Raw genomic sequence first — 27,736 nt, 5'->3', positions numbered from 1 at the left:
GTCGAAAAAATGTGGGCTTTTATACATAATTTAAATTTTTTAATTTAAAAAAAAATCTTGATTAATATGAATTATTTGATGTTTTCTCTTTCGAATTTACAAAGTCGAATTTTCTTCATAGCTATAATATCCCCATGCGCGCTTTTCGCCTACTCGCCGTTAGATCTCTCAGTGAATAATGCGACAAAATGATGATAAACGTCAAGGTCATAAGTTATTGATTAGACAAGAGTCATCGTAATCACGTTTATCATGATCATCATCTCGAGATTATTATGTCCCATTTGCCGCGTTAGCGCCATTATGATCATTTTTATCATTTCTCATTCTCTCGTCATCCCTTGTCATCATGATGAGATGTGATCTACATCGCTAACGTTGCTGCTAAACTTGCTTGAGTACATTTCGACCAGGCTTCTCGCGTGCTACTGTCGCACTGTTTCCCTCTCTTCCTGTATTTTCCCGTTTTTATTCCCGCAATCCTCCTTGCGCGATGATTGTAATATGTATAAACATGAAAACGAGTGAGGATCGAGATACATGATGAAATCAGATCAAAATAGTAAGAGATAAATTCTACAACAACATGCAGTAAAGTAATCACACTTCTGTTCAACCGATATCACAAGAGACATATAATGTGCTGAGAAAATAAGCAAAAAGATGGATAGCTTTATAGAAAGGGATATTTGATTGATGCAAAGTAAAATAAATTTATTTGAGTAAACTCTTGTTGTTGTGTCTCGGTTCTGACATGCTCGATCCTTCGGTGCGGAGACGCGATGGTGCTTTTTGCTGCGACTGCGAACGAGAGACAACTCAGGCGCTCCAGCGAAATGAGAAGCGGCGATATATTATATATATATATATATATATATATATATATTCGTAGAACACAGGCGATGCGATTTGTATATTTGAGATGTACTTCAATTTAACGATGAACAATGAAAATCGTTCCCAAGAATGATCGTTCTCTTTTTCACCTTGATCACACACCCACACTTCGTTCTATTTCCGTAACATTCGACAGGACAAAGACGATTAATCTCAATGATCTCAATTCTAGTTGGCGTTATACTTTTACACGCCGGAATGTGTGCACGTCCTATTAATAATATCACTATTAATTTCTTCTGACAGCTGATTCACACGGTTACTTGCTTAATGTTACTAATGGTGCGTATATATTGATCGCATACACGTCTAACGCAACCTTCATGTCGACTGATATAATGTATGTACACTTTCACACGAGGACTTTACATCCCATTCGCAAACATTAATCTTTCAATTTATCTCTGGAATATACATGCAAATGTCTCTCGCTCTCCTATTAGTTGCTATATTACTCTAATGTAAGTGTTAAACATTTTTTTAGAGAAATCTGTAACTATAGCGAATTATTCATAAGATTTCGCCTCTCTATGCGATAGCTTTCTTCGACTAATGAATAATTAATGAGTCATAAAAGATAAGTAAATCTATAAATAATTTTCTCTTTCGCTTTTATTGCTGAAGATAAAATCAGATAATTTAGTAGTTAGAAGGTTAAAAAACAAGACAACATTATGATAGATAAATTGTGTAAAATATTAGATATGACTTGCATGACACCATGACAATATTTAATACTATTAATCAATCACTCAATATCATAAGCATAGATATTAAAAAAACATCTACTTTTTTTCTTATCGATATCTTTGTAGACATTTATCTATTGTTCGCACTACTAAAGATCTTTAAGAGAAAGGCTATATCTATTAATCAATTTCATAAAACTAAGGTATAGCATATTTGACTATTGTAAAAAAAATTCAGATGCATAAGAAAATTTAACAACAGTAACAAATCCAATAATAATTTTTCAGAACATAGCATAGAATTATCAAATTTTTCTACTTGTCAAAAACACACATATATGTGAAAGGTATAATTTTATCGGTTATTAAAAGCATTATTAAAAACAAATAAAAAAAAAAAGACTTGTATGTTGATTCTCGCACATGAATCAATAAAATGATCATGATTTTTATGATCAATAAAAAAAAGTTAAAGTGACGACTAAGATTTTGTTAAAAAAGAGCAATTCATCAACTTCTGTAAACAAATAGAATCTCTGACAAGATGACTATGTGGATGTATGAGGGTTGATGGCGCCCACGCGTGTAGAACATCGTGGTTTTTCTGTCAGCCCTTTTCCCCCCTTTAACAGAGACACCTTTCACGGTCGCGTGACATGCTGACATAAAATAGCTCGTCACTACGTTGCTGTCGTCCGGGTCAGGATGACTAGACGAGTGTCAGTATCGATTCAACTGGCTACTAGTTATGCCACATTATACGCATTATAAGCATTTCCGGTCGCGGAAGATTTGTTGATCAAAATGTAGTGCGGAGACACCGTTGAAGAATGTGCAACTTCCAATTTTTACTTGGCACGTTTATACTCGCAACGTGTTATCACAGCATTTACGGACAAAGTAAGTTTCTTGTTTAACAAAATATAATTACATTTAAAAAAGGTAAAAATCTTCTCTCGACCGTACTAGCAAATATTATTTATTCAATCACAACGTTTCGACCCTTCTTTGAGTCCTTATCAAGTGATTTGTAAAATTAAAAATAAAATTATAATTCTAAGATGTCAAGAACGAACATAGTGTCGGTTTGACAACACGTCAAGACTCTAGAGTTTCGACCCTTCTTTGAGTCCTTATCAAGTGATTTGTAAAATTAAAAATAAAATTATAATTCTAAGATGTCAAGAACGAACATAGTGTCGGTTTGACAACACGTCAAGACTCTAGAGTCTAGAGTCTTGACGTGTTGTCAAACCGACACTATGTTCGTTCTTGACATCTTAGAATTATAATTTTATTTTTAATTTTACAAATCACTTGATAAGGACTCAAAGAAGGGTCGAAACGTTGTGATTGAATAAATAATATTTGCCAGTACGGTCGAGAGAAGATTTTTACCTTTTTTAAATTCTGTCTGGCGATTCTCAAATATCTACGTTCTTATAATTACATTTAATTAACGAATATGATTCTTATTAACAAAATATAATTATATTTAATAAATCCATTTTTATAATTATTTTTCAAAATGTTAAAGTTGCACACGTAACAATAATAAATAGATTAAGAAATATAAAAAGTGACAACAACTTTTAAATATTAAATATCTTGTACATAAATTTATAATTAGATACATGGCAGAATAACTGCCACAAATGCTGATTATAATTAAACTGTGTTTGAATATTTTTCTGCTTAGTAAATTAAAAAATTAGTAAACTAAGAAATGCGTAATAAAATTTTATAAAAATCTTTCCTTTTAAACATTAGATTCTAATAAAATAAATCTAATCAAACTCAAAATTTTTATTCTTTGTTGAGTAATCATAATTTTAACATTAAAACTAGGAATTTAATTTTGAAAAAATAAAACTGTCAGAGCTTGATTAAAAGGTAGAGAGAGACATTTCGTACAATTTGACGTATCATTATCCTTAATTTTATGAAAGACAATATTATGTTTTCAGATGTTACGACAACTGACGAACAAAGCTCTATGAAGAATATCATACCTGCAGAAATGAAAATAACATCATGGGATGTAAGTTTAATACTCATAATCGTGCGTATAATTAAAGTAAAAAGTACCATTTATAATAAAACACATATTTAATTTTTGAAAAATTAAAAAATTAAATTAAATTAATTAATAAAAAATTCTTGCTGTTGCGATTGTTTACACATATTTCAAAATGTGTAAAATAATTAGAATAATAAAGCAAATAATAAATTTTTGCTGTTAATTTAACGCGGAACAAAATAATATTCAACTACAATATTTTTTTTTAAATTTATAAAATAGTCATACTTTTTAATTTACTAATTGTAAGCAGAAAAATATTTAAATACAATTTAATTTTAATCGACATATGTGGCAGTTATTTTGCTACATATTTAATTATAAAATATGCAAAATATTTTAATACTCAAAATTTTATATTATCAAAATCCAGATTTGATTCAAGTTTGAATTAAATAATTATTATAGATAAATAATTATATAGTTGCACTGATAGAAAAGAATATGGATTTCAAATAAATATTTATTTTAATAATGCCATTATATTTGTTTGAAACTAATAATATTGGTTTGTCGTGAAAAAATACTTATCTGATATAAGAAATCCTTTTTCAAAATAGATAAATATTTATTTGTTTCAAACAAATGGTGTTAATACCACTATTAAAATACACATTTATTTGAAATCAATAGCTTTTTTCAGTTAATCAATTAGAAAGTGATTAACATTTTATAGCGAATATATAAGTATATTATACATTGTTATAATGCAAAAAATATGTAAATGTAAAATGTACTATGGAATATCTTATTTTATTGCGCCTTTCACACACGACGCATTAAGTGCACATCTTTACGATTTCACTTTGTGATAAACGATAAGAATGTCATGGTATGACATTGCCAATAAAAAATATGTATATTACATCTTTATTACGCACAGAAATAGCCTATGCATTTATATGCATGACTGCATCTAAGTGCTCAAGTACAGGTTCTGTATTAACCAATTATCTCCTTTCCATAATTTTAGTTATTACAATATTGAGAAACTAAAAAAATATATTTTACTTAGGTAAACAATAAATAATTATATTTCAAATTAATTCAAATTTAACGTCCACATACGCATATTTCGCGTACATTAAAAAAGAATTACACTGAATAATATATAAAAACCTACCTCACGAAAAAAAATACCTATTACTATGTCATATTTCAAGTGACAATCCGTCATATGATTTATTGATCACTGACAAAATGTCCTACTTTTCTATATTGACGATGTGAAAAACTCGATATAAAATCGTCAATACTTTGCACATAAATTGTATCCTCCAGTAACGAGAATTTAGTCTCGTCGGGGAAATGCATTAATCTATGCTTTTTATTGTAACTATATTATTAGTGTTCTTTTAACTAATATAGCCAATCTAAATAATATATATGTAAATGCGATAACGTTTAAAAGGAAATTAATATTATATTTTACATATTATTATAACAGATCAGAAAGAATAATAGGACGTAAAAAGTAAGGCGTTATTGTAATTGTTAAAAAAAAAGAAAAACAAAAAGAGATAATAAACATATAATTACATAAATTTCATTTCTTCATTTATCTTTTGTTTTAAAATGGTTTTAAAAAAATATTGACAAAATTTAGAAGATGGCCAGTGCACAGAAAGGATTTAAAAAAACCTTTATTGTATTGACTTCATACATGAAGCGTTCAGTTTTGAATGGCCAAATTTATTTTTTTTTATTTCGAAAGATTAGATTTCTGTTGAGTATTAAATAAACTTAATTAAATAAATAAGTATCTATTTTCTCTAAAAGTTTTTTTTTAAATTATAAACTTGTTTATCTTTGAAACATCTCACATAGTCGGAAGTTGAATAGTACTTTTCCGATGGCATCGCGTGTTTTGCGTGACGTGTTAAACAAAGAACACTAATCGAGTAAACATGCTATTAGAACTGTTATATTACGTATCATGGCTGATAAGTATTGCGTTAAGTTTGCTAGGGGAGAAATATATACCTATATGAATGTATATTTTCCGATATGTCGCGCATCTTCATGACTTATTAACGTGTTCGTGCAGCTCGACATCAAACATTAAAATGTACAAAGGTTTAAACTGAGTACATGCAATTAACCGTGCACGAAACGATCGTAATACTATGACAACGCGCAAAGATAATAATTAAAATAACGTTGAGAGACACCATTATAAGATTTTATAATAATATCATATGTACTAATAGGAGAACTAAATCAATCGCTAAATCAATCCTTGAATGTGATCTCCCTACCTTTTTATGATAACATTAGATAATATATAATAATATTCCCGGTAAAAATTTTTTTATACATAACAATATAAAATTATATAGAAATATATAAAATTATACATATATAATCGCAAAATTATATATGAAATATGTCCACACATAATTAGATAAAAAATGCTTTTTATATATAATTATATATAATTATATAAATTTATATATATATAATAAATAAGTAATTCTTCATACATATAAATATATATAATTTTCTTGGCAAAATTGATTTCGACGTAACTAGCAATTTTATTCAATACTTTCACGACGTTTCGACCATTTGATTGTGGTTCTTATTAAGTGAGAATTCCATCAATTAAAATGAGATTAACGCAATTGTGTCGTTGACGAAACATCATAGCAATGGGACGTGTTCCTTTTTTAACTATTAATTTTAAATAAGATCGGTTTTATGTTGCGTTAATCTCATTTTAATTGATGGAATTCTCACTTGATAAGGACCACAACCAAATGGTCGAAACGTCGTAAAAGTATTGAATAAAATTGCTTGTTACGTCGAAATCAATTTTGCCAAGTTTATTTCTACCACTAGCGTCCAATATTAATTTTGATTGATATATAATTTGACATAATTATATATGAACCCTTATAATTTATATATCAATTTATATAATGATATATACAAATAGATACATGTATATTTCACATAATTTTACGATTATATGTATAATTATTTATATATGATTATATATAAAAATTTTTTTACCAAGCTAGATATCAATAAAAGATAATTATATGACTTTTATAAAATAACGAATGTTATATTCAATATTCGTCAAATTTTAGCTCGTAGAATTTGAGAAAATTTTTATTTCTATATTTAATATTCAATATAACGATTATTATAAATTTGATAAGAATGGCAATTTTTTATATTTATCCAAAGTTATGTGAATGTCGATTGCGACAATTGTTATAGGACATGCCATTTTCCGGATTAGTGCAAGAGAATGGAAAGTGGGTGGGAAAAGGCTACGCGTTTTACTTGCTCGAACTACTTAGTTCCAAATTAAATTTCACATATACTATCGTACCACCTAAGCAGCATATACTAGGCAACAGTCGGAATGGAATATTAAGTTTACTCTACGAGAAGGTAAGGTATTTTCTTTCTTAGCTGTTAAAGTGAGTTATATCTTTTCATTTTATTTATTTTATTTTTATTTATTAATTAACGAATTTTTCTAACGATCTTTTATATGCATGATCGAATGCAAATTATTAAATTTCCATAAAAAAAGATTAATTGAATGGCGAGCAAATGTCTAAATTGTCGAGAAACGAAAATATATAATTTTTCCCATTCAAACAGAAGGTGGATATGGCAGTGGCTTTCTTACCTCTTTTGCCGGATTTGCGGAAGTATTGCACGTTCAGCACAGCTTTGGACCAAAGTGAGGTGACGGTGTTGATGAAGCGACCGCAAGAATCGGCAACCGGTTCGGGATTGCTCACACCATTCGATCACACTGTTTGGTTATTGGTACTCGCTTCGGTGCTCTTCGTAGGACCCATAATTTATATTTTTGCTACACTCAGGTTCGTCGAGAGTTGCGAAGAAGCTGCAAGCACAAACCTTATTTTAAAATAACAATATTATCCAATGTGTTCAAATTCTTAATATTCAATGTTTACTAGGGCGAAGTTGTGGAAACAACCGAATTCGGAGAATTTTAGTTTGTTCTCCTGCGTATGGTTTGTGTACAGTTCCTTGTTGAAGCAAGGATCGACTATATTTGCGACCACAGGTATGCGATCATGCGTATTTAAATGAATAAAGATCTCAATTATCATATCATTTGTATGTGTCTGAAGTCTGAATTCTCTTAGGAGTTACAACACATTTACGCGAGCAGTAATTCTAATTTACATTAATTTGCATATAATTATCGTTTAGCTTTTATACGAATATTATGGCAGCATATCATTATTCATAATATCATATGAAAATGACAAATGTGTTGTGAGAATTCTATATGTATATGCACTCATTATTATTATTGTGTTATCAAATGAATCCATGCTAATTACAGACTCGACACGAATTCTTTTCGCTACATGGTGGATATTTATTTTAATACTGACATCTTTCTATACGGCGAATCTTACTGCTTTTCTCACCAGACCACAGTTTACCTTGCCAATTAATAATTTGCAAGATATAGTAGGCAAAGGTTATCAATGGGTCACTTACAAAGGACGCACTATCGATTTTATGCTTTCACATGTGAGTCTTTTTGAAAGTAATTTTCATACTAAAAAGTTGCTCCTTTTTCACCAGTTTAATTAAATGATAGTTTCAATGAAAGTTGATGACTACTAGATTAATCTTTAGAAATATTATGTTGTGACGAGTAATATTTAAAAAAAATAAACGATTAAAAAAAATCATTAGCAACAGATGACGATAATTAAAATTACTACAAAACAAACTAAAATATCGTATAAACTTTTCTTTAAAATGTGCTTATTCAAATAAAAATAATTTTTGGATTATTTATTTTTTTGGAAAACTTGCTCGTCTCAATATTACATTTTTTTATTATTATTTTTATTTAGGTTATCATGTAGCTCAATTAGAGATGATAAAAAAGAGGAGAAATTTGGCTGCATTCTTTGCATCCAATATTGATGCTACAAAACATTAATCTGTTATATATAATTGGCGAAATTTAGTTTTTTAAAAATAGGTACCTCCGTACATTTTAACATTTTACATATTTTCAGGAGAGTAGCAACGAATTTGATTTGAATTTATTAAACGCTGTAAAATGGAAAGGCCACTATATCACATCGTATGAGAATCCTGTTAAATCTATTTTCAACGCTGTGGATAAGAGTAAGTATTAACAATTTTGAAGCAGTTAATGCTAAATAAACATATAATATATATTAACTTGTAGATAGATTATTTCTTGGAGACACTCATTACCTCCAAAGTCTAATATTCGCGGATTATGTCAACAAAACGCGTAAACATTTGTTACATCAGAAAAGATGTACATACGTCATTATGCCTGGTACGATCCTCGTCACCAATAGAGCATTTGCCTTTCCCTTAAATTCTACCTTGCTGGAACCATTCAACAACGAGTAAGCATCGAATTTTTATGTTAAAAGTCATACAAACTTTTTGATTTAAAGAATCAACATTAAAGATAAATACTTTCCTAATTATTGATGTCTACATATTCTTATTATACAATAATCTTTGAAATCTAATCAAATAACTCGTATAATTTATGCAAATCTAATCTTAAAACTGTCTCAACTTATTAACAATGCGCTTGAATTAATGTCTTTCAATAAATTAAATACATTTTAGATTGATGGCTTTAGTGGAGTCCGGTATAGTACAGCGTGAAAAATTGAAGGATCTACCACTAGCGCAAACATGTCCGTTGGATCTTCGGTCCACAGAAAGACAATTGTCGCTTTCCGATCTGTCTCTGACCTTTAAAATAGTGGTCGCTGGTTATGCAATTGCGATGATAATCTTTATTCTCGAATGGCTGATCAAATGGACAATAAACTCCTATAAACGGCGGAAAAAGACTGGCAAATGGTGCGATTACACGCTCTGCTGCAAGTGGAAACGAAAATCGAGGGAATCTGTAACCCCGCAATTAATTTACACCATGAAGAATAACTTATTCGACAAAAGGACTAATTTGCAAAAAATAAGCCCGCGACCGCTGTATCAGAATAGCTCATACGATATTGCTCCAGGAAAAAGACACAATATTAACGGACGCGATTATTACATCGTGATAGATCGCTATGGCGATCCAAGATTAATACCAATTCGCACACCATCTGCGTTTCTATTTCAATATACGGCATAGCAGAGAAAAAGGACTTGAGTTAGATAATTATTGTATAATAAGAGATTAATTGTAAAATTGATTACAAAATAGAAATTTTAATCAAATAAGTAGCGCACTTTGTATGCTAATAATTACGTAGTTTCCTCTCGTTTAACATCAAACAATTTAATACATCATTTCAAATAATGTGTATCATATCAAATATATTGTAATATTCCATTTTATGTAAATAATTAAGGATTTGTTTTGCGAAAGCGAGTTTTTTAATTTTATTTATAGTAAGTAAAAGGGAAAAATTATTTATAAAGGAAATTAATTTACGATGATTAAAGAAGAAGAAAGATAGAAGAAAAAGTTTGGACAGAAAAATTGGAATAGAAAGAATTTAAAAAACTATGAAGTTGATGCAAACTGTAAAAAATAAAACAGAAGAAAAAGAATTTGAGAAAAAGAAGCAGGCGCGAATGGTAGATGAATAACGAAATTTTTATAAGGAAGATTAATTTATACGAATTTCAAAAAAAAACAAAGGTGGAAAAAAATTGTAAAAAGATACTTAAATAAAAGAATTTGAAGAGAAAGTAAAACCAAGAAAAATATGAATAGAAAAAATATAGAATGTGTAATTATTATATAAAAATATGATTGTCACATTCGGATAGTTAGTATAAATTAATAAGTTAGTTATTTAACTATTTATGATAGATATAAAACTGTTTATACATAAATTTATAATATACTATTTTTTATGTTATAGCAACAAATTAATTTTTTTGTTTTAATTTTAGATTGATTTAATTTACTTAATTTGCTGCATTGATTTAATTAAACAGCACTAAAAATAAAATATTTGTTTAAATATTAATTTATCTATATATTAAAAAGACAATTTTGTAATGTGTTCGAAAATCTCTTATTAATTTATTAAAATTATTTTGAATTTTTCTAAAACATATTTCTTTGTTTTATATATTTTTCTAAACAAAAACAATAAATAATTTATAACCAATGTGTATAGATCGTTGCAATTACTTGTAACATAAAATAATAAAATATTTTTAAAATTAATATTTATTATCACTCACCGATGTTGATTTTTCGCCAATTTCATCAATTTCTGCAATTTACTATCGCATTGTTACACGCTTAAACATCAGCCAGATTTTATCTGTAAGAAAATAATTAATTATATATGTAAGTTTCAATATAAAAATCAAAGCAGAATTTCAAGAACATCAACAAAAAATATATATTATTAATTAGAACATTATAGTTAAAAAATTAAATCAATAAATTATTTATTCTAAAATATGTATTAACATGCAATAAACCTCATTGTAAATCTGAAAAAAAAAATCAGAGAATTGCATCTAGATCGCGATTGCATGAATGTTAAAACAATATGTGACAGATGTTGCATTTCACTATTACAAATACTTCGAATATGGTTTGCTTGATGAGAATGAAGGACGAAGATTTTCTAATATAATATATACTTAACCTAATCCTAACCCTAACAGCACACATATCCGAAAAACATTCAGAGAACATCCAAAAATATCCAGAAGATGTTTGATGTCCTCTGGATGTTTTTTGAACGTCTTTCAGATATGTTACGCAAGGCACGTTTGTCGTTTGATCATTATTATGTATGCGATTCGCGGTTTCTCTTGAGATTTATGAGCAAATTAAACTTTCTCCAGTCTAGAAATGATGAAAGGAAGAAAAGAGGCCTACCAAAAAATAATCTATCAAGCTAGTAGAACTCGCTTTTCCATATTTATTCCTGATCTACGCGCGCACTTGCGATGAGTGACTCGTTTCGAATCGCCATTTGCACGACGCTCATCTTAGTACACGTACTGGCCGAAGCTGGCTGCTGGCGCTGTAACCTGCAACTCGCCTTGTCTTCCTCGTCACATGTATGAATGATGAATAAAACCATACGTATTTATGTCTCCTCCAAGCCCGCTTAATGTTACATTATTAATATATTAGAGATCTTTTATATCTTATACAGATATTTTAATTATATTTTATCACATAAAAATCTTTGTGTCTATGCTTTTGCTTTTATTATTTTGACAATTCGTAAATATGTATATGCTTTTTGTCTCATATACAAGCGAGCTCATATTTAAAATTTCTGTTGAATGAAAATATTCCCATTCATAAAAATCATAGAAATCTTATTCCTATGCTCATGAATAAAATAAATATTTAATAAGATGCAGCTTATTGTTGTGAAAGCTTTTAATTCTTTAATAAAGCTTAGTTTTTAATAAAATAAAATGTGGAAAAAATACAAAAAGAAGAGAAATTATTTTGTATTTATTATGTATTAATATATACATATTCATTATATAAGCTCTTTATTTTATTCGTTGGCATAATTTACACTAATTTTTTGTATATTTTATTCAAATTTTATTTTATAAATAGAAAAAAGTAAAAAAGAAAGAGTATAGCTTTTCTTTCCGCCACAATATATAAATGGCATATCTTATTAGATATTTATTATTCTCGCATAGAAATAAAATTTCCATAATCTTTAGAGTGCTACATTGTGAAGTGGGAATATCAAAAATACTCAACAAGAATTTTAAATGCGAAGAGATTCAATGATATAAATAATCGACGGAGCTCTTCGAGCACAGCAGTGTTGTTTCAATCCGTTGGTGTACTATCTCCTGAAACGTGAAACATTGTCAGAACTTGCTGATCAGGATGTCAAAAGTGCTCATTATTTTTGCGAGTCTAATTTACCTAAATTACGCTTGTTTAATTACAAATTGTCCACGTGGTGGAAAAAGGGGTGATATTGCTTCTTCTTTGACAACTGCCATACGAGAAGTAAATTTTAAATATATGTATACATATATATATAATTTTCTTTAATGTTAAAAATAAACTATATAGCAATTTTACTTTAAAGATAAATATCTAACAAATCTATAAAAATGCTTTATTATACGTATAGAAAATTAAATCCTCATATCTACATGGGATAAAATAATCTTAATGTATATTGATTTTATATTTTCTATTTTTTATTTTTTAAATATTAATTTATATAAACATTCAAAATTTTTGAGATATTAGTATATAATATAAATATATAATACAATATATAATTATGTTATAATCGCATCATATTTTTTTAATTCAAGTGTCCCTCGTGTGGTCCCAATCATCTGGGTCAATGTTTCGGACCTCACATCTGCTGCGGTCTTAATATTGGCTGCTTCATAGGAACACCTGAAACATACCGTTGCAAAAAAGAAAGCCTATATACTAAGCCTTGTGTTGCTGGATACGCAATGTGTCGTGGAAATACAGCGCGATGCGCCGCAAATAATATTTGCTGTTCGCAAGGTAGGCATAAAGCAAAAATTAAACTTTAAAAGAAAATAATTAATTATTTTTCAAATAATATTTATATTTTTATTGAATGTAAACCCAGTGAGAAATGATTGGTCAAATCGTCATCGATTCGACATCGATTCAACAACGAATCGACGTCGACCATCATATCTCACTGGAAAGTATATCTGTATAATTGTGTAAAAAAAATGTATATAGTAAATACATCCTATAATATATATATATATATATATATTTACTTAATTATATTTTATACAATATTGTTTTATTTAGATTTTTGCTATATGGATACATCGTGCAAAATTTCTGATGTTTCCAATGATCGTAAAATTGAAACCGATTTGAATATGATATTCCCAAGCAATGAAGTCTGTAGTAAAATACTTCAATGATGTAAAATTTAATAGTTTTTAAAAATCTTTTATCATTGAGAAAAGATTTTTATTAATTATTACTGGCGAATCTTAAGGATTATTATCTGGTTAATAGTTTTTGCTTATCACTTTAGTGTTTCAACTTATATAATAATATGATTGTAATATAATTGTATATGATAACAAATAATAAAAATAATTAAAGAACGCAGAATTATTATTATTATAATTATCTGCAAGATAGATTTATGGTCTTCTTTGTATTTTTTTAAAGATACGTTATTTTTTCGGAAAGTCTCTTTTATATTTTATATTTGTTAGATTTTAAAAGTTAAAAATATTAATTACGTGATAATGCTAAGCAACTCAATGCATAATTAAATTTTAATATTATTACTATATGTATATATAAAGTTGTGAATAATAGAATATTTTATCAATTATTTCTTTTAATTGTCTACTTTTGTTATAGATAAAAATTGTTTTCAATTTTATTACATAAAATTATAAAAGTAATTGTAAAATTATAAAGTGAAAAATAAAAAACAAAATTATATAAAAATATTGTATTTTCTCATAAATATATATAATAACAAAGAATGTATATAAGAATCATATAAATAATATATATATAAGAACGTACAAAATATATATTGATATAAACATATATATAATATGTACGTATGATATAAATATATATGTATAAATATATGTATATTGATATATATGTACAGATTTTGTATATATATGTAACACAGCATTTAGCTCTATTTAAAAATTATAATTTAATTGTATAATTGAATAACTATGTTTAAATGTAATGTATATTTAAAATGTGAAATATGTAAAGATAAATGTTTTTTAAAAATTAATGAATTTTAAAATATATATATATATATTTTTTAAATGTTTACTAAAAGCAGAATAGCAATATTTAAGCCAAAAGTTATGTACGTGGATTTAAAATTATATTTATATAAATCAAATTTACTATTGTACGATGATTACGTGTATTTGAAATGCACACAGCGCAAATATGTTATTAATATTTTATATATATCTATATACATAACGTTAAACATGCTTGACTCAAGGTCTTGATATTTATAATATCAATTATTAAGAGATCCTATTATTGGCTTCTATTGTCGTATAAACGACATTCTTTAATTTCAATTTTAATTTATTCTAATTTTAAATTTTATTTAATTTGATTATTTCGATTATTGTTTTGATCGTGTAAAAGAAATTAAACACGCCTGTTGCTGTTTCTCTTCATCTTCATTTTCCAATTGACACGAACTTTGTTCTGACTTCTTTGCAGTACTTTCCATCGCAGCCTACGAGAGAATATTGAATATTGAAATTTACGCTAATTTATCTGAATAATTGTTTAAGTTATTGTTAGTCGTAATCAACAGTTATTTTGTACATAGTTTTATTATTTGTATGGTTAGATAGAAGTAAATATAGATTTGTAGCAACATGCATCATATAGAAAATATAGATTATAATTAAAAGAAATAATGCCATACTTAAATGTAATGTTTGTTCTATTGTTACCTTTAATAAATTATCATCAATAGGATTAATATATTCATGCTGTCCGGGACATACATGTGGAACTATAGAACTAAGTGTTACTGCAACCTCATCTCTTCGATCGTATGATGGATTTTGAAAGCGAATGCTGCTGAAAATAATTATATCACATTGTACCTATCTATATATAATTTTTACACAATAATTTTTATATGAGTAATATATTAAATGTATATTATGTTCGAGAGAAAGAGAAACGATCAAATAAGTTCGGACGTACTTGAGATTATTTGATGTTTTTAATTTTAATTTCCTTTTTTGATAGTAGTAATAAATGCACAATAACGAAACAATAACCAGTAATGTGACAATTGTTATGGAATAAATTTTACTCTGACTTCGAATTTTTATGTTGTTGGTGCGTCTTGAAATGAATTTCATTTCATCATTCTTACGCAGTTCCGTACAAGTGCTATTAGGTGTTATTGGTTTTCCGTCTTGACAAATGCATGTCGCAGTTTTAGCTTTTAAAACGCACATATAGTTGCAATTTAGCTTTTCACAAAGATTCTCAACTGTCAAATAAACGCATAATTAATGTTTTTGCAAATGTATTATACAATTAAATATCGACATACAACATTTAACAAACCATCAAAATAAATCATTTTAATAATCCGTTTTTAAACAATTCTATACTTACCGAGAGGATGTATGGAAGTGTGTAGAATGGAGAAATGCTTGTGAATATTGTTCGGACCTATATTCATTATTTCGCACGATTTATTGCCGTACAGTTTACACTTTTGCAATTGACCGTTCGAACCCATTAACCAATAAAGCGAATTTTCAAAAATGTTGATGCTTAATGGTTGATGCATCTATAAGATCAAAAAATATTTTATTAGAAAAAAATATTTAATATATTTATTTTTTGCACACAAAATGTGGTTGCTATTTTTTATGTATATAAAAAAATAATGATACTTATTGACGTACATCTGTATTTAAAAGCGTGCTTCGTTGGCTTCCATCTAAATTGGATGATTCGATGGTTTTGCGGAAACTGTCCGACCAATATAATCTGGATTTTATATAATCGATTGCCAGTCCACTCACGACGCCTATATGTCGAAAACTGATTATCTTCATGCCGGCACCCATCATATCTGTCCGACATATTTCACTGAACGGTTTATCATGCACTTGCCATGTAGTTTGACTCCAGAATAACCATCTGTAACACCAAGAAGTCATTTTGATTTTTGTAATGATATTTTCTAATGATCACATTATTACGTTGCATTTCACTTCTACTGTTTTCTGTAATTTCTATCAAATCAATAAAAATGGTGAAGATCAACAAAGACAGTAAGATAGTAAATTAGTAAATATAATTTTAAAAATACCTATTTTTTGAATCGATTTTGAGAGACGACACTCTTGCCACGCCTTCAATTTTAACGATAATTGCACAGTTTTGTTGTTTTGAATTGCATACCTTTAATAAATAAATTAATTAATTCAAAGTACTCGCATTTATTTGATATGAAAAGGAGAAATATACCTTAATCATATTTGGACGATCATTATCATTAAAATAGATATTATTAGTGATCGAATCGACTGCAAGTACTCCCGGATTCCCAACATTCTTAAATATGCTTAATTCGTTCGTATTAATGTGTAGCTTATTAATAGTGCCCAATTCATCTGTAATTATTTTTTTAATATTTATTCAAACAACACGCACATGCACACAAATTTTTAAATCTTTAAATAATGCTTTTAATTTTGTTTCTAATTAGATTGCTTTTAAAAATCTTTTATGAGAATATTTATAAACTTTTTAAATAAAAGCATTGTATAATAATAATTAATATTTATAATAAGTTAAATTTAGATGTGTAATGACTAACCGTTACTCCAATAAATAGCATTATCGAGTGCGTTTACGTCGAAACCAGTTACGCTCAAGCCCATTAACGAATGAATCGCTTCAATTGAGAGCAAATTTGACGATATTTTTCTAATGTCATCATCGGCAACGGTAATTAATTCCATTGGCGGTCCTACAGACAATCAACATTGATATTCATCGTTTCAAACTTTAAATAATTGGTGCAAAGATTTAGCTGCAGTTACTTACCAATAGCTTTGCAAGAAACCCTATCGTTGCGAATAACATATCCATCGTAGCATGAACATTGAAAGGAGCCTAGGTTATTTCGACAAATCTGCGAGCAAACATCGAATTCGCATTCATTTATATCATTACATGACACCATATCGGCAGCTAAACGATATCCTGTTTGACAACCACAAACTCCTCCAAGCGGTGTCTTGTAACATAGACCCTTGCAGATATTATTGTGCGCACAAGCGCTTGCTATAGAAAAAAATCACATATCGTAAAAATAGTGCGCGTTAATATATAAGAAATATTTTTTTATTTTTAAATTATCTTTTTCTTTCTAAATGTCGAAGTAAATTATCTCCGGACAATTATCTTTTTATAAATCTTCAAAATAAAAAAGTTTATTTAAGCTTCTTAAATTTTTAATTTTTAAATGCTTTAAAAACGCTCTACTTATTTTATTAAATCTTTTAAGAATCTTTTTTTACAAATTTTAATAGCACAGCAAAGATTAGCTACATACTGCATTCTCCATTTTCATCACTATTGTCCGAACAGTCTCGGATGCCATCGCATACTTTGTTGAATGGTAGACAAGTGCCTGAGGTACATTTAAAATTTTCGCATACATTCGACGCGTTGACAATCGCGTTTCCCAATTTATTACCGCTACAATCTTTCTCGTCTGATTTATCACCGCAATCATCGGTTTTGTCACATACCCAGCTCTGCGGAATGCACCTTTGATTGTCGCAGGCAAATTCATCCTTGAAACAGTACGCGCAATGATGCTCGTCGTCGTTTTTCGGGCAGTCTTGAACACCGTTGCATCTGTTTAACATTATACAATTGTTGGAAAAAATTAGAAAAGGTCTTTACGATAGTTTGCACAACAAAGTTTGTTACTTAAAATTACAAATATATTTAGAAATGAAAGTGGCTTTGTACAAATCGATAAACATAAACATTTTAATTCGGGTGTGAATTACTCGCATCTATAATATAATTTAAAAGAAAATTAACTCACCTTACTCTCTTCGGAAGACATATATCAGTATTGAAGCATAAATATTTATCTTTGGTGCAATTTTTGACAGATTTTTCGTTCAAACAATATTTTTCGTCGGTCTCATCGCCGCAATCGTTGATACCGTTGCACTTCAAGGAAGAAGATATGCAACGACCATTTTGGCACTTGAATCTTCCGTCACCACAGATGTTCACGTTGTGACATTCAACCCTGATTTCATCCGATCCATCATCGCAATCTCGCTAAGTAGAAATATGTGAGATTATAAAATGACATTACATTATATGAATAATCGCGATCCAATAATTAATTCTGATTTCAAAAAATTAGACATTTAAATGTGTCTTATTTTATTCTCATAATAATTTTGTTATACTACTTTAAATTAATAATCATTAAAATTATTCTTATAAAATAAAAAATTATGAATAAATCGAATTACCATAATAATTTGTGCATACTAAACATATAAAAAATATAATTGTGACCCACCTCTCCATCGCATTCCCATTCTTTTGGTATGCAATTTCTTGTATTGTTACACATAAATTTAGTCGGTGGACATGTACGCTCTCTATCTCTGCAATGATTATTTATTTCATCCGAGAAATCGAGACAATCACTATACCCATCACATTCCAAGGAATTCGATATGCAAGTTCCATCGCGACATTGAAATTCATCTAAAGATGAATATTAGCAGAAATAAATAAATGACTATACGAATAAAGTTATAATAAATTCGACGTATTTTTAAAGAAAAGAATCGCAAATTTATTTAGATATAATTATTTTGTCGTCATATATCTAATTACCACTGCGGCATAGCTGCGTAGGGCAATCCTCTTCGTCGGATTTATCAGGGCATTCGTAATTCAAATTGCAACGATCATCCGAATTGATGCACGTACCATCTTTACACATGAATTTACCTAGTCCACAAGTGCCACTCTCGTCGCAGTCGTTCATTTCATCTTCACCATTCGGACAATCTATGACATCATCGCACCTAAATAAATAATAACAAATTTAAAAATTCAAAAAACATACACACACGTTATAAATCTATTAATAATCCTTTTCTAAAAAAGGCATACAAAGTCGATTATCGCAAATATTGTTGCTGCTTTTCCGCGATGCTGATTGATTGTGTGTTATACATTAATAGCTTCTTACTGTATTAACTGTTTATAAATACTAAATTTATGTAGAATAAATATATAATTTTGTTTAATCTAATCGAATATAATTACTCGCGCAAAGCGGAGTTATATATCATTCTTTGATAATAAAATCTTAAAAATTTGTATGCATAAAAACACATTAATTAATTATGCAATGCATAACAATTTAATATTTAAATCTTTAACAAAAAATGCGAACAAAAAAATAGAATTTTCTAAAAGAATCTTTAAAATATCTACGTTTTCATTAGACTTGCGCGTCTCCATATATATGTACGTCCGCTACGCTGCACGGCTCGCGCGAAACTGATCACGTGATAGTCAGTCTCGCAATCGCGATGTCTCGAACGAGAGTCAGTCTCGCGCGAGGCGCGCAGCGTGACAGACGTATGGGATGTACAAATCAAAATCTGGAAAAGATAAAAAGAGAGAAATGCTTTCACGAATAACTTATCAGTCAAAAGTCGTTAACCACGTCAATTAAATGTATCAAAAAATGCAAGTTTTCGAATAATCTACACAGCCTATTATTCTAATTAATTTATAGACTATATATGCAGAAAAGTCGGTTAAACATACCATTGCTTCCGCTTTATGCAGACATTATGTTCACTGCATTTAATTTCGTCGGTAAGACACGCAGATTGCGAGGTGCATGTACGATTATTCGCGCTTAGCATCTTTCCAGGAGGACAAGCACAGATCTGAAAGTAATCGCGTAAAATATCAGAATAAATTTTCTTTTCTCCGATAACTCGTATCGCGTCGAATGGATGACATATCAAAACACGATATTTTAATATTATATACAAAATATTTGCATTCAAATATCTGACACATAATCATATCATTTAAAATTTGTATGGACACTTACAAATGAAATAGCGGAGGAAGGTAAACACACATCTGAGCAATTTCCGTTATTTTTCTGACAGCCGCGCTCTTCGTGGGTAACAATATTTTGCAAAGCTATCACAATCGGAGTTTCTACATTTACAGGCAGACCTACAAAGTTCATTTTACTGATTCATTATTCTGTACGTGTATATGCATGTTCTTTCATGCTAAAACATTAAGTAAACTCACGGACTGCAACTTGTTCATAATTCATGTGAACATTATTACTATAATCTGTCCAATATAATAAATTAGAATTGCGTTGCGTCCAGAAAATGTTGTCTCCGGCAGTTGTAAGACTCACGGGGTTTTCTAATCCGGTACGAAGAAGATATTGATCTGAAGATTCGAAGATTGTTAATTATTTCCACGATAATTGTAAAAACTTGTCCTTTCATAATTTAATAATAATATTTACACAAAAATATGATAATAATTTTCAAGTGTAAAATATAATCTATCAAAATTTTTAATAAAATATGTGCATATATATTTGCACATAAAATTTACAAAGTTTAAAAACGTTCAAGAAGTAAATGTTTATAAAAAGAGCTAAAATACGAACCTTCAGCTTTATATGATGTGAGATAACCGGAATTTTGATCGATCGAAAAAAGTGTCTTTTTATCCCTGTCATAATGCAACGCTACTATTGGACCCATAAAATATTTTTTTATTAAACTTCCCGGACCGATTCCATTCATTTTCATTTTTTCTAAACGATAACTGCGATAAAATGTTCCGAATTGAAATATGATGAACATTATGCTGCAATACAAAACATTATATTAATATTGTTACTGTATTATTAAAATGTTGATAATCAGTCTAATTGTATACTCAATAAAATACCATACCCTTCTTCAGGTATCAAAGCAATATCGCAAGGTTGATCCTTAAAGTAAAAGATCGTCTTCGACATAGTTGTCAAACTATGTACTTCGACAGTTCTGTCTTCTTTATTCGACAAATATAAGTTATTACCAATATAATCAAATGCCATTCCTCCTAATATTTTATTCTCGAATGATATAAGTTGCTTGATAACACCATTGTTCGGGTCGTAACGAATGATGTGATTTGTACGCTTATCGTTTGCAAGTATAGTGCCTAATAAGTTTTAATTGTAAAAAAAAGAGTTAATATAAAAGTTAGACGAAACATTCGTAATAGTCTTCTTAAAGTAGCAATTCTCTGCCATAAAAATTTTATAAGTTACCAGTAATTGGATCGTAAGTTGCTGCAGTTATATATCTTAAAGTACTGCTTGCAGTCGGTTTTGGCTTTCCCAAAAATTCATGAAAATATTCTATAAATAGATTTTCCGCGATGATAATAAAGCGCTGCTTCTTTTTCGCGTCTGAAATTGTATTTATATTCATTTGAAAATAATAAATACATGCAAGTTTAATAATGGCAAAGATTCATTAACATTAATAAATATTTTGTGTATATATATAATATATATAAATGTTAATATTAAAAATTAACATTTTTCCTTAATTACAGATTCTTTAATAATTTACCTCGACACGTGTGACTGTCGGCTTTCAATTCTTTATCTACGGTACAGCCACATGTATAACTTTTATTCCGATTCAATATGCATAAATGAGAGCATGGATTAGGGTGACATGGGTTTGGAATCTGAAATTAAATTAAATTGAATGCAGACTTTGCGGTGTCGATTTTGTTACAATACAAAAGTAACAGTAAAAATAACAAATAACATTTTGCATACCTTGGGTTTTAAGGCCGAATGTTCTATATGTATGCCATAAGGTGTAACATCCGCTCGACTTACGATTTTCCAGTTCTTTCCGGAAAATTTGTCGCAGGATTGTATCGTATTATCTTGCCAATCGCTCCAATATAGTTTATTTTCGAAAATCGCCAAGGAAAATGGATTTTCGATTATATCGTGCAATACGATCTGCGGATAAATAAATTACAATTATCTTTTGTTGTAATATTAATTGTATCCAAAAATATCATATGATAAAAAAATATAAATGCTAACTCTTCGATCGGTGCCATCTAAACGTACTGATTCAATTATATTTGCCTTGCTATCTAACCAATATAATCGATTATTCGGATGATCAATAGTTATACTGGTGGGCCATTCTATATTTTCAGTGATGAATTGGCTTCTGTCTTTGCCATCCATCCCAGCCATTCCAATATGCGGGATGTTAAAATCGGTCCAAAACATTATTCTGTAAATATACAAATACACGCTTAATATTTTGTATTAATTTATATATTATACAGTTTATTGTCTATACTATGAATATATAATTTTTATGAGAAATATAATAATTTACCCGCTGGTTGGTAACAGAGCGATTCCACTCGGTTTAGATTGCTCACTAATTAATATAGTACATGATGTTCCATTATTATCACAAACCCCAATATGATTGTTACCTTCATCTGTGAAATATATGTTGCCCGTAATCCAATCCACGGCTATTCCCGTTAGTGTATGCAAACCTTATTTACGAAAAAATTACACAGAATTTAAAACACGATAAAAATATTAATAATTATAATTTTTCAGGTATAGCAGTAAATTAATTATTCCATAAAAATGATATTTATCTATATATCTATTTGAATTTTAATTAAACAATTTTTTTTAACAATAATATTGTAAAATAATAAATTATTGTTTATACATGTGTAAAATTATATATTAGTAATTTATACAATTTGAGTTAATAAATAAAATACTTCTTTATTTTATTCCGTGAAGAGAATCAACGAAATAATATATATTGAGATATATTATTTCTGCGAATTCTTTTCGCACAAAGACTGTAATTATTATTTATAAATATTATTAATAAGACACTCACCTGCCGTAACGATAGCTTCGTGTTTCCCTCCAACAATGCCTTTTACGATCGTTTGAATATTGTCTTCAGTAATAGCTGAACAAAATAAGTTATCGTCGTCAAGAGCGACAGCAATGGCTTGACTCAAGTTTGCAGCGGCTGTGAAATATATTTTTGATTCGAGATATACTGCGCGAATTTCCGTTTTTGTAGAAAATACCAACGTAGCCTCGCCACCTAAATTTTAATTGTAAAAAAATCGCATTTTTATGAAAATTAATATAAATTAATATCTGTTTTTTTTTTAATTATATTTGCAGATTAATTTACCCTCGGCTTTGCATGTTTTCTTATCGTCTTGTAAGATGTAACCTGTTTCACAGGTACACTTATACGATCCTGCTGTATTCACGCATCCTTGATCGCATTTGCCATAAATCTGACACTCGTCGATATCTATAAAAAAATTGTTAAATAATTCTTCTTGTAATCTACATACTTAGGATTTTTTTAGAAATTTACCTATGCATGTGTAATTATTTGTGTTACGATTAATAACATAACCCGGCTTGCAGACACATACAGGTCCGCTAGGTGTTTGTTTGCAGCCGTAACTGCATTTTGCCATTGAAGTTACATTACAACTAGATTTACCTAAAAGAAAATAATAAAGAAAATTAAATAATATGAAATTTTATAACAAATTGTGCATGCAGATTATATCACGATAGATGTTAAGAGATATTACATGTATTAGAAGGCTTGAAATAATTGAAATGCATTATAATAGAGATAATGCAATAATTAAAATACTATATTAATATTAATGTTAGCATACTCACAACCGACACCTTCGTCTGATCCATCACCACAATCATCCTTTCCGTTACATACTATATCAAAAGATATGCATTTTTGATTTTTACATAAGAAATGGTTGTATGCAGTTTTACAATCACTTGTGGACAACGTTGTATTGTCTAAAATACAGCATTTAAAAAAATTTTCCTTGAATATATATACATATATAGTAATATATAATTTTATATCTTATTGTAATCATTAATAATTTATATTTTTTATAAAATTACCGCAATTCCATTCATCGCTGCCATCAGGACAATCGTTTTTACCGTCACAAACCCAATTTTTGCTTACACAATGTTTGTCGTTGCATCGAAATTTATCGTCGCACTTTAACTGTCGCGATAAAAATAAATTTACAAATATATTGTTATGCAAAATAATTTTGACAAAGATTGACAAATGTTATATGATAATACACAAAATATAAGGCACAAAAAATAAGGTCGATTTATTCACCTCATTTACGCAACCATTATACTCATCGCTCCCATCCGTGCAATCCTCTACAGCGTCACAAAACTTTCCTTCCGGTATACAATTTTTATTTTGACATCTGAATTCATTTGTGGCACATATTATGTCGTGAGGATAATTTAGCTGAGAATATAAAAAATTATCTTACTTAATGTTGTGTCCGTATTTATTTGTTTATATGTGACATATCGTGACATTAAATTAATAAAAATATAAAAAATATAATATACCATTCTTTATTTTACTCAATTTTAATCAAGCATATAATTAAAGCGAATTTTATATTATAAATGTAACTTTTGCAACAAGTGTGAAACTGTTTAATAATAACGAGAATTGAGCTTTTTATTCGTAAAAAAATAATGACATTTTTTTCCAAATAAATAGTTATTATTGCAATTAAAATATTTGAAAAGAATAGATCTTATTATATTTTTGGTCTTACAGAAAGTATGGATCAAACAAATATCGAACGTATGATTTGTAAATAAAAAATAAATATCTTTTTTAGAAAAGTTTCAAATTTTAAGATAAGAGAATGCGACATGTGTGGTGTGTGTATTAAAAATACATATATAATGTAATCTATTATTGCAAGCAATTGTAAGCAAAAGATAAAAGCTGTCCACACTGTATAGTAGCTTAAGAAATGTTTTTACAAATTCAAAAGAGATAAGAATTGGAAAGTGATTGGCAAAAAATAAAATTCATGTGAGTTGTTTAATACTCACAGTAAAGTCTTGGCAGTTATTTTCATCCGATCCATCGTTACAATCTCTACTTCCATCGCATTCAAATGAAAATGGTACACATTCGCCATCATCGCATCGAAACCAAACGGGTTTCTGACATTTTCCAAATAAGAAACCTATGCATTATTTACACAAATTTTATCATATATTATTTAATTTTAAAACATAATTTAAAAATATAAAAAATAACAAGTAAATAATTCGATTTAATCAATTGCAAATTTAATTTAATAGATGTGTTATAAACCGATCTCGTTTTTTAAACGCAATAATAATCTATTTTAAAAATGTATTTTATAAATAAATATTTTTATAAATATTGAAATATTAACCTACCATTGCCATATGAACAAAAATACAAGAAGTTATATATAAGTAGCAGACTCACAATACGTGGCATTATCTACAAAAAGAAAGCGTCAGTGTTATTGTGTGATAAAGCAAATTATGTGCTTTATTTGTTATTTTCCAATTATTATTATTTTACTGAATTCTTTGAATATGCGCATGTTAAATCTTCGAAATAAAAGTATAGAATCGAAAATATAAGTATATAGCACACAATTAGTTTAGTACACAATTCGTTTAGATAGAAGTTCAAGAAGATTATAAATATCACAATATGATAACGATAGTATCCTATATAATGTTTTCTTGATAAAACATTCTACTTATCGCAATTATAAAATGTAGAAAATGACGAAATACAAATAGCTTAATTTGAATTATATTGACTTAATTAAATTTCAACTACTTTTAAATAATTTTCTTAAATAAATTATAAATAATAAAAATTAAGAAATTGTTTGTAAGATTTGCATATATAAAATTATGTATATTTAGAACTTATAAACGTGATGTTGTTATTTTATTAATACTAAATTTTTTATATTATATTATACACAATTATTATATTACATTATAATATTATTTAAATAGCATATATTATTTTTTAAGCATTTTAATATAATATATTATTTTAAAATATATTTAATTAATTAATTATATTATTTAAATATCGGAATATATCTTTCAAAAATAATTGAATTAATTAAAATATTCTTAGACAGAAATATGATTAATCGAACCGACGTCGATTCAACAATTATTTCTGGCTGGGTTATAAATAGTATAAATGTAGTTAAATCAATTTGATGCAAAAAATTTGATGCGTTTAATTTTAAATATTTGTTGAAATGCTTATATTTGAAAAAAGAAGATGCAAATACATAAATTCAATAAGAATAAAAAACGTATTTTGAAAAAACTCACCACAATAAATTAAACTGCTTATATGTACACATATGTAATACTCGTATTTATTATATTTATGCGAGGAAGAGAAGAGACCCGATCGCGACGCTGTACAAATCGATTCTGAGACGGTGCTTCAAACTTAAGATTCCTTCAGATCCTTGTTTTCCTGTGTGTTATCAAGACTAAAGGTCGTCTTCGATCAAATATAAGAAATTAGAGAAATTTCGAGTAAACAGATTCGACGTGACAAAATATCCTTAATGTATATAAATTTTACTAGATATATTTCTTCTCAGAAATTGGCTGAATATATGGAAATATAAAAATTAACATATAAAAATTAAAATAAGATATATTGAAGATAATTAAATAAGGCGTACGTTAATAAAAAATAATGATTTATTTCAGTAAATTAATAAATTATAATAAAAAAGATATTATTAATAAAATTTTGCTTTATTTAAAAAAAAACGTACAAAAATCAACTTTACATAATTTAAACATTTTCAAAAACTTAAAATTATATTATAAAAAACATTTATATTTTAATTTTTAATGTATATATAAAGGAGTTTACAAAATAATAAAAAAATTACAATTACAAAATTTGTGAAAACCGTAAAAAACAAACAGTAATGACAACAATTAAATTAAAACAAGAAACAATAATATAATAAAACTTACGAATCTTTAAATCGGAATTTTTTTGTAAGACGGAGCAGAGCTATATACAATTCGTACCCCAGATAGCACCATGTCTATAAAATGCACGCATAAATCGTCATTAAGAAATCTTGAAAAAATCTTATAATAATATATCCCAAAGATATCTTAAAAACATCTTAAAGAGGGTGCATTTTGGACATGGTGCTATCTGGGACGACAATCGTGGCATCACTCATCACTACAGGATCTTTTATAATCATATAAATTCCTATTTACTGAATATCGATAGTAATAGAGATGATTAGAGGCAATCTCTGAGTCATCTCTTATTATATTATATTAATTTTTATTTTATAATTGCATAATTTATGATTTAAAATTTTAGCGTTAGATAAACATTAAATAGGATAAAAGAAAAAATATAATTTGTTAATAGTAATATATGTAAAAAAAAAGTTAAGGAAAAAAGAGGAAGAATTACTATTATAATTATTTATCGAGATAGTACACTTTAACAATCATATTGAATA

General features: G+C 28.0%; 3 protein-coding genes and 1 long non-coding RNA gene across 5 annotated transcripts in view; 2 read left to right on the top strand and 2 right to left on the bottom strand.

The window, feature by feature from the left end:
• LOC114934681 (uncharacterized) overlaps positions 1 to 7,710 on the bottom strand; it is a 31,578-nt gene extending 23,868 nt beyond the window's left edge. The window contains exons 1-2 of the long non-coding RNA XR_003820332.2: positions 7,611 to 7,710; positions 7,316 to 7,537 (exon numbers count right to left, since the gene is read on the bottom strand). This is a non-coding gene — a long non-coding RNA (uncharacterized LOC114934681). The remainder of the gene's footprint in view (positions 1 to 7,315; positions 7,538 to 7,610) is intronic.
• Ir76b (Ionotropic receptor 76b) lies at positions 2,266 to 10,315 on the top strand. Its single transcript, XM_029307380.2, has 9 exons — positions 2,266 to 2,486; positions 3,554 to 3,627; positions 6,895 to 7,071; positions 7,288 to 7,514; positions 7,614 to 7,723; positions 8,009 to 8,202; positions 8,703 to 8,814; positions 8,879 to 9,068; positions 9,301 to 10,315. Exons 1-9 carry the CDS (start codon positions 2,417 to 2,419, stop codon positions 9,818 to 9,820), a joined length of 1,674 nt encoding a protein of 557 aa, XP_029163213.1. The 5' UTR covers positions 2,266 to 2,416; the 3' UTR covers positions 9,821 to 10,315.
• A 2,157-nt stretch (positions 10,316 to 12,472) lies between these two features.
• Positions 12,473 to 13,774, top strand: LOC114934653 (neurophysin 1-like). The gene is made up of 3 exons (XM_029307347.2): positions 12,473 to 12,655; positions 12,973 to 13,177; positions 13,460 to 13,774. The coding sequence occupies exons 1-3, from the start codon at positions 12,530 to 12,532 to the stop codon at positions 13,576 to 13,578; spliced, it is 450 nt and encodes a 149-aa protein (XP_029163180.2). The 5' UTR covers positions 12,473 to 12,529; the 3' UTR covers positions 13,579 to 13,774.
• Positions 13,775 to 14,452: 678 nt separating this feature from the next.
• yl (Putative vitellogenin receptor yl) lies at positions 14,453 to 26,678 on the bottom strand. Of its 2 annotated transcripts, none has more exons than XM_029307289.2 (32): positions 26,556 to 26,678; positions 25,620 to 25,686; positions 25,263 to 25,399; positions 24,514 to 24,654; positions 24,282 to 24,390; positions 24,033 to 24,170; positions 23,713 to 23,844; positions 23,521 to 23,646; positions 23,212 to 23,427; positions 22,678 to 22,846; positions 22,371 to 22,569; positions 22,092 to 22,283; positions 21,877 to 21,997; positions 21,570 to 21,710; positions 21,208 to 21,460; positions 20,916 to 21,118; positions 20,540 to 20,689; positions 20,328 to 20,458; positions 20,033 to 20,157; positions 19,085 to 19,278; positions 18,762 to 18,952; positions 18,267 to 18,511; positions 17,763 to 18,070; positions 17,252 to 17,491; positions 17,022 to 17,174; positions 16,670 to 16,815; positions 16,512 to 16,603; positions 16,102 to 16,339; positions 15,806 to 15,983; positions 15,383 to 15,677; positions 15,124 to 15,253; positions 14,453 to 14,900 (listed from the first exon to the last, which is right to left on the bottom strand). In XM_029307289.2, exons 2-32 carry the CDS (start codon positions 25,681 to 25,683, stop codon positions 14,784 to 14,786), a joined length of 5,274 nt encoding a protein of 1,757 aa, XP_029163122.2. In that variant the 5' UTR covers positions 25,684 to 25,686; positions 26,556 to 26,678; the 3' UTR covers positions 14,453 to 14,783. The 2 variants fall into 2 exon arrangements, with proteins under 2 accessions (XP_029163122.2, XP_085344768.1); XM_085488642.1 differs by having other exon boundaries at positions 15,124 to 15,250.
• Positions 26,679 to 27,736: the final 1,058 nt, after the last annotated feature.

Source organism: Nylanderia fulva, unplaced genomic scaffold (genome assembly GCF_048542155.1).
Source record: "Nylanderia fulva isolate GAGA-0341 unplaced genomic scaffold, ASM4854215v1 Scaffold7, whole genome shotgun sequence".
Lineage (NCBI taxonomy): Eukaryota > Metazoa > Arthropoda > Insecta > Hymenoptera > Formicidae > Nylanderia > Nylanderia fulva.
The sequence above is the reverse complement of the archived record's forward strand: the minus strand, read 5'-3'. Positions and strand labels throughout refer to the sequence as shown.

Bases quoted from the DNA above. Each gene is read 5' to 3' on its own strand.
- LOC114934653 (XM_029307347.2), top strand. From the start codon at position 12,530: ATGTCAAAAGTGCTCATTATTTTTGCGAGTCTAATTTACCTAAATTAC. The intron at 12,656-12,972 runs GTAAATTTTAAA...TTTTAATTCAAG, and splicing joins TGACAACTGCCATACGAGAA to TGTCCCTCGTGTGGTCCCAA. The intron at 13,178-13,459 runs GTAGGCATAAAG...TGTTTTATTTAG, and splicing joins TAATATTTGCTGTTCGCAAG to ATTTTTGCTATATGGATACA.
- Ir76b (XM_029307380.2), top strand. From the start codon at position 2,417: ATGTGCAACTTCCAATTTTTACTTGGCACGTTTATACTCGCAACGTGT. The intron at 2,487-3,553 runs GTAAGTTTCTTG...TTATGTTTTCAG, and splicing joins TCACAGCATTTACGGACAAA to ATGTTACGACAACTGACGAA. The intron at 9,069-9,300 runs GTAAGCATCGAA...AATACATTTTAG, and splicing joins CTGGAACCATTCAACAACGA to ATTGATGGCTTTAGTGGAGT.
- yl (XM_029307289.2), bottom strand. From the start codon at position 25,683: ATGCCACGTATTGTGAGTCTGCTACTTATATATAACTTCTTGTATTTT. The intron at 17,175-17,251 runs GTAAGTAACTGC...GATTGTCTGTAG, and splicing joins GGTTTCTTGCAAAGCTATTG to GACCGCCAATGGAATTAATT. The intron at 15,984-16,101 runs GTACGTCAATAA...TTGATCTTATAG, and splicing joins GCACGCTTTTAAATACAGAT to ATGCATCAACCATTAAGCAT.